Source organism: Papilio xuthus, unplaced genomic scaffold (assembly GCF_000836235.2).
Source record: "Papilio xuthus unplaced genomic scaffold, Pxut_1.1 DF829567.1, whole genome shotgun sequence".
NCBI lineage: Eukaryota > Metazoa > Arthropoda > Insecta > Lepidoptera > Papilionidae > Papilio > Papilio xuthus.
Window position 1 is genome coordinate 480132 of NW_013529082.1, and position 11618 is coordinate 491749.

Consider the following 11618-nt stretch of genomic DNA (forward strand, 5'->3'; position numbering starts at 1 on the left):
TTTGGTATTGTCAACGAATACTATTCCGAAATATAAATGATTGATATTAAGCGTGACCGGTGACCGCCGTCTCCAAAGCTGCAAATAGTTTTTAGTTTGTCCGTGATTTTTTTAGCTACTGAGCAATAGATGGCGTTAGATGTAAACATCAATAGATAGTGCTAACTTTTGTAAAATCATCAATAGATGGCGCTAATTTTCATGTGCTTTTACAAATTGTTAAATATTCTCTTTCTTCTAGGTTATAGCAGAAGAAGTACACACATCACCGAAGCTGTCGTCGAAGGCGAGCGTGACGGTGTCCCTCTGGGATGTAAATGACAATGCTCCACACTTCCCGGACGAGCCGCACGCCGCTAGTGTACCTGAGGCTGCGCCCCCAGGGACGCGTGTCACTGCACTCCGAGCCACTGACAGGGATACTGGACGGTAAAATACTGCTTTAAACATAAATCATGTTGTAAATAAATCTTTGTCAAATGAAAAAATAAAATGCATTTTTTAGGAAAATTCCGTTGTAACAAATATGCTGCTTTTTAGTTTCAACTTTGTATATATTGTTTTCTGTGTCCAGGTATGGTACAGAGGGCATAGTGTACGAGCTGTCTGGCAGCGGGGCGGAGCTGTTCCGTGTGGACAGTCGCAGCGGAGTCATCTCGGTGGCCGAGTGCGCGACGCCCGGCACGCCGCCATGTCTCGACTACGAGACGCGAAAGGATTACTTCTTGCAGTATAAAGTATTTACATTTATTATATATTGTATTGTTGTTGAATATTATTGCTTTTTATAAAACTCACTTCTATTCAATATTCGCACCATTTGTCTCTTTCTCTCCCCAGGCGACAGACGAGGACGGCAACGGACAGACGACGGTGGCGTCGCTGCAGCTGTCCCTCTCCGACTCCAACGACAACGCGCCTGTCTTTCTCACTCCCGTGTACAAGGCATCCATAGACGAGGACGCTGTCAAATTTGAACCTGAACTACAGGTATTTATAGGCAATTAGTACATTAGTACAAACAAAATAATATTATAGAAATTAACCGCCGCAATCACTCTCGTACAGCAGAGTCGTTAACTCCTAGCTAGCATACGATTGTTACTTTAGTGACCAGGTAACGACTCTGAATGCTGCAGTTAGGGTTATAATCCACTAAAAAGTTTGCTATTTTTATATATATTTTGTTTTAGGTTCAAGCGCGGGATGTGGACGTATCATCAGACATCCGATACTCCATTATCTACCCGCCACGAAATCCTTTCTGGATCGACCCGCAGTCGGGCAAGATCGCCGTCAGGGGGGAGATCACCTCCGTCAACTCTACTGACAACAACCTCATCGTACTCACTGTGCTGGTAAGTCAGACCTGTCCGTACTTACTTCGCATGCGAGACAGCCAAGAGATAGATACTATTATGAAATAATGTACCAATCTAATGGTGAAGGAGTTTTTGAAATCCGTGCAATGATTTTAAAATTTATTTGCTACAAAAAACACAATTACAAAAAAGAATTCAATTATATGAAGCTCTCAGAAGATTGAGTATGATGTAATATAAGAAGGGATTTAAAAAATGGTTGTTGTATGGCAGGCGACAGATGGCGTGCACAACGCGACGTGCAGTGTGGAGGTGACGGTGCGTGACGTCAACAATCACGCGCCCACATTTGACACCGACAAATATGACGCTGACGTCACGGAGGACGCACCCATTGGTCAGTATTATTTACGTTTTTATTTAATACTAGCGGTCGACTGAGACTCCGTCTGCGAGGAATTGAAAAAAATATTAATTAGTAGCCTGTGTTCTTCCACGCTATGTTTTACGTCTATGCCCAATTTTAGCGAGATTCATGCGGCAGTCCTGGAGATTCCTTCAAACATCCATCCATCCATCCATCCATCTATCCATCTAAACATTCGCATTTATAATATTAGTATGATGTTGTACAGGGACGGAGGTAGCGGCAGTGCGAGCTACAGACTTAGACAGCGGTATCAACTCGCAGTTTACATACGCGGTGCAGAAGGGGGCGCTGGACTCCTTCTCGGTACATCCCCACACCGGAGTCGTCACAGTCTCCGCCAAACTCGACTACGATAAGAGGAACACGTATAGGATACAAATCATCGCCACTGATATGGGTATTAATATATTTTGTAATGTTCATTTATCGTTGATTTCTGAGACCAAATCCATTCTTACAACATATTGGTATCAAAGATAATGAGAGGAATGATGACATATTTTATGCATGGTTTTTGACTCAGAAACCAAGCAAAAAAGAAGTTTATAAAATGTAATTTAAAAATTATACAGTAATTTTAAAGTACGAACTAATTTTTCTCAGGTATCCCGAGCCTGACTGGTACCACGGAGTTAACAGTCCATGTGATCAACGTGAACGATAAAAAACCTGTGTTCACGCCCAGCGTGCAGAGAGCCGAGGTGTCAGCGGACGCGGAGGTCGGCACAGTCCTACATAAACTGGTCGCTGTCGACCCCGATATCACGGACCACAGTCAGCTTCTGTTTGAAATATCGCAAGAGACGCCCATACGTGCTGTTGATACAAATGGAAACGAGGTCAGTATAAATAAAAAACCATTTGGTCGACAAAATATCAACTTAATATATAATTTCGAATGTTTTATGATGTAAATTGATAATTTTGTTTCTTTAAAATCAATTTCTTTGAATTCGATTCAGGTAGGCAATGGCGGATGTCTTTGAGTAGCGATTGCTTTGTCAAGTGGCTGCTCGTTTGCCACCTTATAATTTAAAAAAATAAAAGTGTCTTTGGTAATGAATGATAGTTATCTGTACGCAGGTGGTGGATGTGGGGGCGCTGGTGTCGTGGTTCTCAGTGCTGAGTGCGGGCGAGGTGGTGGTGGCGGGAGGTCTGCGCCGCAACATGGCCGCCGTCGTCACTCTGCCGGTGCAGGTCACTGACACCTCCGCGCCCTCGCTGCAGCGCTCATATGGTACACTTTCACTATGATTTAAATTAACTGCCCTTTTTTAGGATTTTTTCTTATTAAACCTATTTTAAGGGTGACCATTTGATATATGACACTGGTCTTTCTATTACAATAAATCGATGTTATTAAAAAATCTATAAAACCTGCTCAACCTATGATACTCCAAATAAATACAAATAAATTGATATGTTCACACTTAATAGATCGAGCTATTTAAGATATGAGTCACAAATAGGCCCTTATAAATATTATTCCCTTATATCAATCTATCTAAAAACTCATTTGTAATCCTCCTATACTGAATAGAATTAGAAAGTTGAATTTATCCTAGTGTTCTTATTCCAGGTGAAGTAATAATAACGATAGTGGATGTGAACCGCTACGGGCCCGTGTTCACGGAGCCGGCGTACTTGGAGTCGGTGCTGGAGGAGCAGCCTGTGGGCACAGTGCTCAACACCTACACCGCTACTGACAGGGAGACGCCCATCGCCTCCATTCTTATATACCCGCCCTCGCCATACTTCCATATTGATAATGTTACTGGTCAGTTCATATATTTGTTTACTTGTTTTATATGTTAACAATTACAAAGACAAAAAGGAACATTCATTTTAGAAACAATACAACATATAATAATTATTATATATACAATTTAATAAAGAAAATAATAAAAAAGGAAAAAGTTATATATTTGGAAAGTTACAGATACCGGCCCATTCTTGTTGCAAGTCAGTATACATACGATATTTACAGGCGTAGTGAAGATAGCGCAACGTATCGACTACGAGCAAGTGAAGCATTTGAACTTCACCCTGGTGGCGTACGACTCCGGCGTGCCGCAGCGCTCCACACCCGCCGCCGTCTCCATTGATGTGGTCAACGTGAACGACGAGGAGCCAGTGTTCGCCGCTGCCGAGTACGACGCGGCTGTGCTCGAGAATGCTGACGCTGCTACTAGTGTGTTGACTGTCACTGCCCTTGATAAAGATGAAGGTACTTATACTTTTCTTAGCTTGACCTTGAAACTCTGACAAGTTTTCAACTTGTATTTGATGAGTAATATTTAATTTCAATCCAAAATAAAAAATAAAACGAATAAATAAGTCAAGTACTTTAACATAAACTTATTATATTTGGATAAAAAAAGAAAAAAACTTTTGAATTAAGAATTCGGACCACAAATCAGCAATCAAATAAATGTAATAATACTTTTTACAGGTGAATTCGGTGAAGTTTCCTACAATATTACCGGAGAACTATCCAACTTGTTCAAAATCGACACAAACACGGGCGTGATATCGGTGGCAGAGGGCGCTGTCATCGACAGAGAGAACATCACTGACATCTACCTGCGGGCGGTGGCAACTGACAATGCGCCGCCACAGATTAGGAAAACTACTAGCGTTCCTGTATGTATACTGGACATATATGATTAGTTAAGAACATATTGCACTACTCTGTGGAATTCAAAACACTGTAAAACAAACCTTTAACACAGTAGTAATAAGGTTGTTTTTTGTTTATCACCAAATTGCAGATACTTTATGACTAAGCTTTATCTAAATTTATGAAACAGTTATGCGTTGGTGTATCATTAATATAAAGGTTTTGTGAAAATTTACATTCTAGGTCCACATAAAAGTGATAGACGAGAACGACAACGCGCCAGTGTTCAGTCAGAAGGTGTACAAGAGCACTATCGCTGAGAACCTGCAGCTGGAGCCGCCCGCCGCCATCCTGCAGGTGCTAGCTGAGGATAGAGATGAAGGCATCAACGGAAAGGTCCAGTACAGCATTGAGGAGCAGAGCGAACCTGGTAAACTTGCACTTTTCTTAATTAGATGGCACTTTAATACATATAAAATTTTAAAATTTATTTAATTTATCCTTGAAATAAAATAGTTATTGTAGAAGCTCTCGAGGTACTTAAATTATTTCTAAAATACTTATTTAATGTTCAATTGAAAAAAAAACTTTTCGAATATGAGGAAATTCTCCGTGTTATTTTTTCTTTTAATTTCCACAGAAATATATGATTGATATGCCAATGTTTCAACTTCACCACAGATACATTCAGAGTGGAACCTACTAACGGCATCATCTACCCGGCGAAGGCAGTGCGCGGCAACGCCACATACCAGGTGACAGTGCGCGCGGACGACGGGCGGTACACGGCGCGAGCCCGCGTGCACATCGCGGTGCTGAGCGTCAACCGGCACAGCCCAGTGTTTGTGCATCCGCCGCCCGACCAGCGGCAGATAGAGATACCAGAGGTTAGAAACATTTTGGTCCACCAAGAGGTTTTTTGTTTACAACAATAGATGGCGCTGCGAAACTGAAGTTAGGAAATAATAAATGATAGGGCTCTATTAACCAAGGTCTAGCCGCCATCGCCAGTTTATGTTCAAAGGTATCTAGTAATAATTCTGTTTTAACCAAAGAACTCTTTTGAACATTTTTCTATTTTTTATTTTGTTTAGAACGCAGCTCAAGCAGACTACTTGATAACAACAATAAAAGCAACCGACGCTGATAGCGGAGAGAATGGCCGCGTCTCATATTATCTGAAGGTTGACAACCGCAACGTGCGCGACACTCCGGAGTTCAGCCTGGATACTGACACAGGGGAACTCAGGACTAAAACATTCCTGGATAGAGAGCATAAAGCTGAATATCAGGTAATTTATGTAGTTGAAACATACTTAACTAGTGGTTGCCTGTGACTTCATCAGTTCAGCAAAAAGTAACCCTTGATATGGCCTCATACATCTCGTCAGTCCCGTAGAAATTGACACAAACATTTCGGCGTTTACCCGGAATAAACGCGGATATGCGGACAGGCGGACAAAATTTTTGATTACATACAGACACCTACACACCTCCTAAAGAACAAATACTCTAGGTTTTGTAGACTGTTTGATTTATGAAATAAACACCTAATATTTATGTACAGTTGGTGATAGCTGCAGTAGACAATGGCACTCCGGCGCAGTTCGAGAGCCTGCGCCTGCTGACCGTGGTGTTGGCAGACGATGATGACAACACACCGCGCTTCACGCAAAGACATTACCAATTCACCCTCGCTGAGAACTTGTCCCCAGGGATTATAGTAGGTAAGATAACACAAGCAAAAAGTGTTGCTTTAGAAAAGCTCGCAGAGCTTTCCAACTTGTAAGAATTTGTAAAATATAACGGAAAAAAATATAGATCTTGGATTTTATAATTATCCAACAGATGGCGTTAGAAAAAAAATATAATGAAATTAAATCGTTAATATTTTTTTGTATAAAATTGATTTTTTACGATTAGTTCTTTGAAGTGTACCATAAAATTGTATAGATTGTGGGATAGTAAACAGTTCTCTTCGCTTGTCTTGATAAAATGTTCTACTCTAAGAGAAATTCTACAGACGTATTATTAACCTGTAGGGTCAGTAAAAGCCATCGACAAAGACTCCGGAGACAACGGCAAGGTGTATTACCACGTGCTGGAGGGCAACCGCGAGGGCGCCTTCACACTGGACAGGACGCAGGGCATCCTCAGAGCTAACACTTCCTTCGACAGGTAACTTTCCCAAGCGAACTTATTGTGTAATACTTTAAATACCAATACTAGGATTATACATATATAATGAAACAGAGAAAGAAAACTAAAACTTAAAATCATTTAACGGTTATTTAAGCGGTACCTTAGTGTAGTTTTACCATAATATTTTTTACGTGTATTACTTCAAATATTAGTTACACTTTAAATTTTAATTCAACAATTTGTTTCTCAGAGAAAAGCAAGACGAATACACAATGACGATATATGCGAGCAACAATCCGATACTGGAGCACGCGGCGGCCATCTTGAATTCCATAGACAACAGCACTGACAGCCAAGATGGCAGTGTTGCCACCCTCGGTGTTACCATACTCGACGAGAACGACAATGAACCGAAATTCGGACAAGACGTTTATTATGCCGGTAAGAAGGATTTTATAACCTTTTAAATTTATAAAGAAAACCACAGATGAGTTCATACAAAATGCTTCTCTAGTTATTCGAACTTAATAAATGGGCACGTATTCAAGAAACCATCTTTCTTTAGCCAGTTATTAATCATTATCAATGGGGAGAAAAACTGAAATTCTAAGTAGATGGATCTCTGGGGATGACTACGGTCTAAAGAGTAATGAGAATGTAAAATAAAGTGTTTTTTTATACCTGTGGTATGTTTAGCCGCTCATGATTAAGCTGACATCTACAGTGAGCCAAAGATTATTTTTCCGCATTACCACTACTTTTGCAATCTGAGTTTTGTCTGGTTATTCTTTGATCTGACATGTTAATTTGTGATATTCCATGCAGGTATAAAGCAGACGGCGCGCATCAACGAGCCGATCATCTCAGTGGCGGCGAGCGACCCGGACCTGCGCGAGAACGGCACGCTGGTGTATGTGGTGGCCGCCTCACATCTCTACAAGTTCGGCGCGGCTCGCTCCAGCGGCAGCGTCGTGCCCTCGCCCTTCAATATTACGCAGGACGGTATGAATGTCGCGATATTCCACTAAATTATTATTACCAAAAGTCTAATGAAAGAAATTGACATCGCTAGAATACATTTACGCGGTATTTATTTTGTGATGTGGTGTCCAGGCGTCCTGATGACCGCAGCGTTCATGTCGGAGTACAACCAGGACAGGTTCGTGTTGGACGTGATCGCGCAGGAGCTGGCGCCGCCTCACCGCCGCGCCACCGCCAAGGTCTATGTGAGTACTCCTGACTGCTGTCTACTTACTGCAGAGTGCTATTCAATGGGGGTTAGCTAGGATCAGCACTGTAGTTTTAGTGCGTTCCTTAAAATATCTCGGGACTCTAGCTTCACTACTTGATGACCCCGAGGGGGTTTTGATAACCCATTAACAGTGGTAAAAGACAGCAACAACGTCTGTTGCACGCGCACTGACACGGAAAGTGATATTCTTTATATATGTATCCATTCCTCCGTCGATTAAGGGTTGGAAAGGCATCTGCAATTGCGGATGTATATGGGCGGGCGCTTGCACGCTTAGCCTAGCACAAGACTGTAGAGGATGTCTAAATGTTGTAATGAAATGTATTTACCGGTGCTTGGTGTCCAGCTGTGGATAATAGAGCGGTCGTCGCTGATCCGGCTGGTGGTGTCGCGGAGCTGCGCGGCGAGCGCGGGCGGGGTGCGGGAGCGGCTGCAGGCGGCGGGCGGCGCGCTGCTGGTGCCGGGCCGCCGCCTGCCGCTGGTGCAGGCTGACAGGCTGCATGATGACTGGTGAGATACCACTCATTGTTTTTTTTATAAATTATGTTATCCATATTTGGAACTAGATGGCGCTGTTCTAAATTTTGAAATAGATGTAATTTTTTCTTAAATATTAGTTGTCCTAAACTTTACGTTATCTTGAATTTATCACTTAAATGTCTCGTTTGAGAATTTCGTGACGGGTATAGTGTTACTTCTGTTGATCTCTTTAATTGCGAAACCTAGAATCATTTCTGGCCCCTAAGGATTCATACTTCATTATTGAGTCATTGCCGTATTAAAATTTCCTTTAGTGTAGATTTATTATAATAAATCGGTAAGAGAGACCGTTTAGCGACTCCTAAAACAGTTTGTAAGATAAATTAACACGAAGCCATCGCTTACGATTACTAAAGAACTCCCATATCTCGGACCCCGAGTGCAGTAAATACATGTATAACAGGTGTGAGATCCACTTGCACGCGGTGGACCCGGCAACGTACGAGGTGCTGCCGGTGGAGCGAGTACTGCAGGCCATCGACGGCAAGTACGACCAGCTGAAGGACGTGTACCAGGAGTTCGGTGTGGAGACGCTGGTGGCCGCCAGCGCAGCCGCGCAGCCGGACACCTTCGACCCCGCGCTCGCCGCACTCATAGCTCTGCTCATTGTGCTCTTCACTGGCATCGTCACCTTCGTAGTTGTGTGCGCTTGTCTTAAACACTGGTACGTATTCAAGTGACAAGCATTTAAGCACGAAAATAAAATATCAAAACATTTTAAAATTAACATTAAACTCATCAGGGTGATCCCGCCGCCGTCGCTACAATCGAGCAAGGGCGACAGCTTGGCAAGGCGGAGAATCCTTGAAGAGCTGAGCACGACGGAGAACCCGCTGTGGCTGGAGACCAAGCTGCGCCCCTACGAGGAGCAGGAGCTCACCATGAACGTGTTCGGAGACCAGCCCGAGACCGCCGTCGACCAGCCGCAGGTGAGACATGACCAAACGGGCTTTCTAGTTACTACTAAGGCGGGCTTACTAGTATTTACTAGACAGTATCGCTACTGATACGAGTCACGTATTTTGAAAGTTGCATAGCCCATTTAACTAACGGCTTCCACTGTACAAAATATCAGTTATCCCTCGCAATCTCAAACTTAAAAAAAAATCGTTTTACACACTTATGTTGGCATTTTTGATGACAATTATAACTTTAATTTAGCTTTTAACAAGATATCAATGATATTTCGTTACTTAAATGAATATAAATTTTGGTATACAGACAGACAACACGTACGCCACTATACAAGGCAGCCGCGCCACTGAGCGGTTCGGAGACTACGCCACACTGGGCGGGGACTCGCCCACGCCGCTAGAGGCCGCGCTCGGCTTCCAGGTAATGTCTTACAAAACAACAGTAATTACATATTTATTATGTTATCGGTTTTTTTTAACATATTCACCTCTCTATCAAAAGGTTAGTGTTAACTACAAAGATTTTAAAAAGGAGTTGACATTCTGTTGGGTTTTTTTTATTATCACGGGTAGTGTCAGTCGAATTATACAGTTTTTTTTTTATTCATTAAACAATTACCTCTGAACTATCTCCACTAGTAACTGAAGGGCTGTGAAATACAAAGTTATAAATGCAACCCAATAGAATAAGATAATAAATATGTAATACTTTGGTGTACTTTGTAGGGCAGCACGTTCAAGCCGCCCTCACCGGACACGCCGGAGCCTCCGCCCCGGCCCTCCGCCCTCGGCCCCCTCTCACTGTCATGGTGAGTACCCAGAACTCCATACCTCTTAATTATACAAAAATTATCACAATCTATATTTAAGATTGCTATCAATTTTATTTCCTAACAAAATAAACAGACGACCGAAAGTAAACTAAAAACTTTATTTTGTGATAATTAACAAAATGTTCAATTTAAATTCGTCCTTTCACTGCTCTGTACCAAGTCAGGATGGCCGAGCGGTCTAAGGCGCTGCGTTCAGGTCGCAGTCCACTTCTGTGGGCGTGGGTTCGAATCCCACTTCTGACAAATATTTTTTTTCACTTAAATTAAGATTTTATTTTTTATTTAGTAAAGTTTTGTAACGCTTGAAACAATAACTATGTGAATAATATTTAACGTTAAAGAGGCTAAATAATATTTTTTTTCCAGAATATTCGACGTCACTAGGTGTACAGAATAATGAACTATACGGATATTGTAAATATAGCTCATAATGCAATGTGCATGTTGACGAAGTATTATTTAACGGGCGTTAAGACTTCTAAAGAGATAATACAAGTAAAATTTAAAAATTTAGGTTATATGGAATATCGGCGGGCCGAATGCGACTTTTATAAAATATCAGTTTATTAAATACTCCTTTAAAAAAAGTCATTAATTTACATAAAAAAACACTAAACTTGGAGTAATTATTCATGGACCCATGTTCAAAAGCGAACTAGTCAATGAAGGATATATTATTTAGAATATACATCGTCAACGTCCACTTTAGTACTTAAGTTAGAGCAGTTTGAGTCAGATTTATCTAGATTTAAGACTAACTTGTGATAAGTCAACACGTGTTAAAATAATTGTGACTTAGGTAAATGATATATATCACATACGAGCTTTTACGATACTAAAAAGCATTCTTTATTTACGTAAATTACGTATACAATTTATAATTTCCCGTTGGGCCTATCGACTATCGAAAAGTCAATCGTCCCAACGGGAAACACCTAATTTATCTGGTATTCCTATGTACGGTTGTCAAAATAAACAATACAAATTTTAGAAATAAGTATGTTCTGATTAAAAAGAATCTCCACTTTGGTTGAAGTAAATTTTACGAAATGTTAAACTAAGATCTGCATAAAATTATACAAATTTTGCCTTTAATTTTTAGACATTATTAATTACAATCCTTTGACGCGAATGACGTGCTTTCGTTACAAAGCCTAGTATCAGAATGAACAGTGATGGGACACAAACGTCGACACTCCAGTAAGGATAGTGTTGAGTCAATACACTGACTCATTTCCGGAATTTCTTCCAAACACTATGTATCAAATGTTTTCTATTTCATAAGTATATAAAGTGCCAAGTCTTACCGTAAATTATTTCCATATGCATTTACTAATATGAAAAATCATTTTATTTGTATTAAAAACAAAACAATGAAATTTGTATGACGATGAATGAAAATCACAAATAGAGATTTTATAAAAAGTTTCCATAATTTTAATGCCATAGTATGTGTTGTAAAGTGTACAAAAATTGTATTTTATAGTCAATAAAATGTAAATATATGTACCTATTTTTTTATATTTGCAAAGTATTTAAAACAACGAATTTGAATAAATTACTTT

The 11618-nt window shown here is 40.7% G+C and overlaps 1 protein-coding gene and 1 non-coding gene across 2 annotated transcripts in view; both read left to right on the forward strand.

Moving 5' to 3' along the window:
- Positions 1 to 11538, forward strand: part of LOC106117531 (cadherin-87A) — a 27897-nt gene extending 16359 nt beyond the window's left edge. Inside the window, exons 12-36 of the mRNA XM_013311894.1 lie at positions 242 to 429; positions 575 to 737; positions 841 to 990; positions 1194 to 1358; positions 1596 to 1719; positions 1958 to 2149; positions 2356 to 2591; positions 2836 to 2989; positions 3332 to 3529; positions 3740 to 3979; positions 4205 to 4395; positions 4616 to 4802; positions 5054 to 5259; positions 5467 to 5664; positions 5940 to 6099; positions 6415 to 6550; positions 6765 to 6955; positions 7340 to 7516; positions 7628 to 7740; positions 8113 to 8276; positions 8710 to 8970; positions 9049 to 9235; positions 9528 to 9641; positions 9947 to 10029; positions 10420 to 11538. Of these exons, the coding sequence (XP_013167348.1) occupies positions 242 to 429; positions 575 to 737; positions 841 to 990; positions 1194 to 1358; positions 1596 to 1719; positions 1958 to 2149; positions 2356 to 2591; positions 2836 to 2989; positions 3332 to 3529; positions 3740 to 3979; positions 4205 to 4395; positions 4616 to 4802; positions 5054 to 5259; positions 5467 to 5664; positions 5940 to 6099; positions 6415 to 6550; positions 6765 to 6955; positions 7340 to 7516; positions 7628 to 7740; positions 8113 to 8276; positions 8710 to 8970; positions 9049 to 9235; positions 9528 to 9641; positions 9947 to 10029; position 10420 (4179 nt within the window). The 3' untranslated portion in view covers positions 10421 to 11538. The remainder of the gene's footprint in view (positions 1 to 241; positions 430 to 574; positions 738 to 840; positions 991 to 1193; positions 1359 to 1595; positions 1720 to 1957; positions 2150 to 2355; positions 2592 to 2835; positions 2990 to 3331; positions 3530 to 3739; positions 3980 to 4204; positions 4396 to 4615; positions 4803 to 5053; positions 5260 to 5466; positions 5665 to 5939; positions 6100 to 6414; positions 6551 to 6764; positions 6956 to 7339; positions 7517 to 7627; positions 7741 to 8112; positions 8277 to 8709; positions 8971 to 9048; positions 9236 to 9527; positions 9642 to 9946; positions 10030 to 10419) is intronic.
- Positions 10213 to 10296, forward strand: TRNAL-CAG (transfer RNA leucine (anticodon CAG)). The gene has a single exon. It is a non-coding gene; the product is annotated as a tRNA-Leu (tRNA).
- Positions 11539 to 11618: the final 80 nt, after the last annotated feature.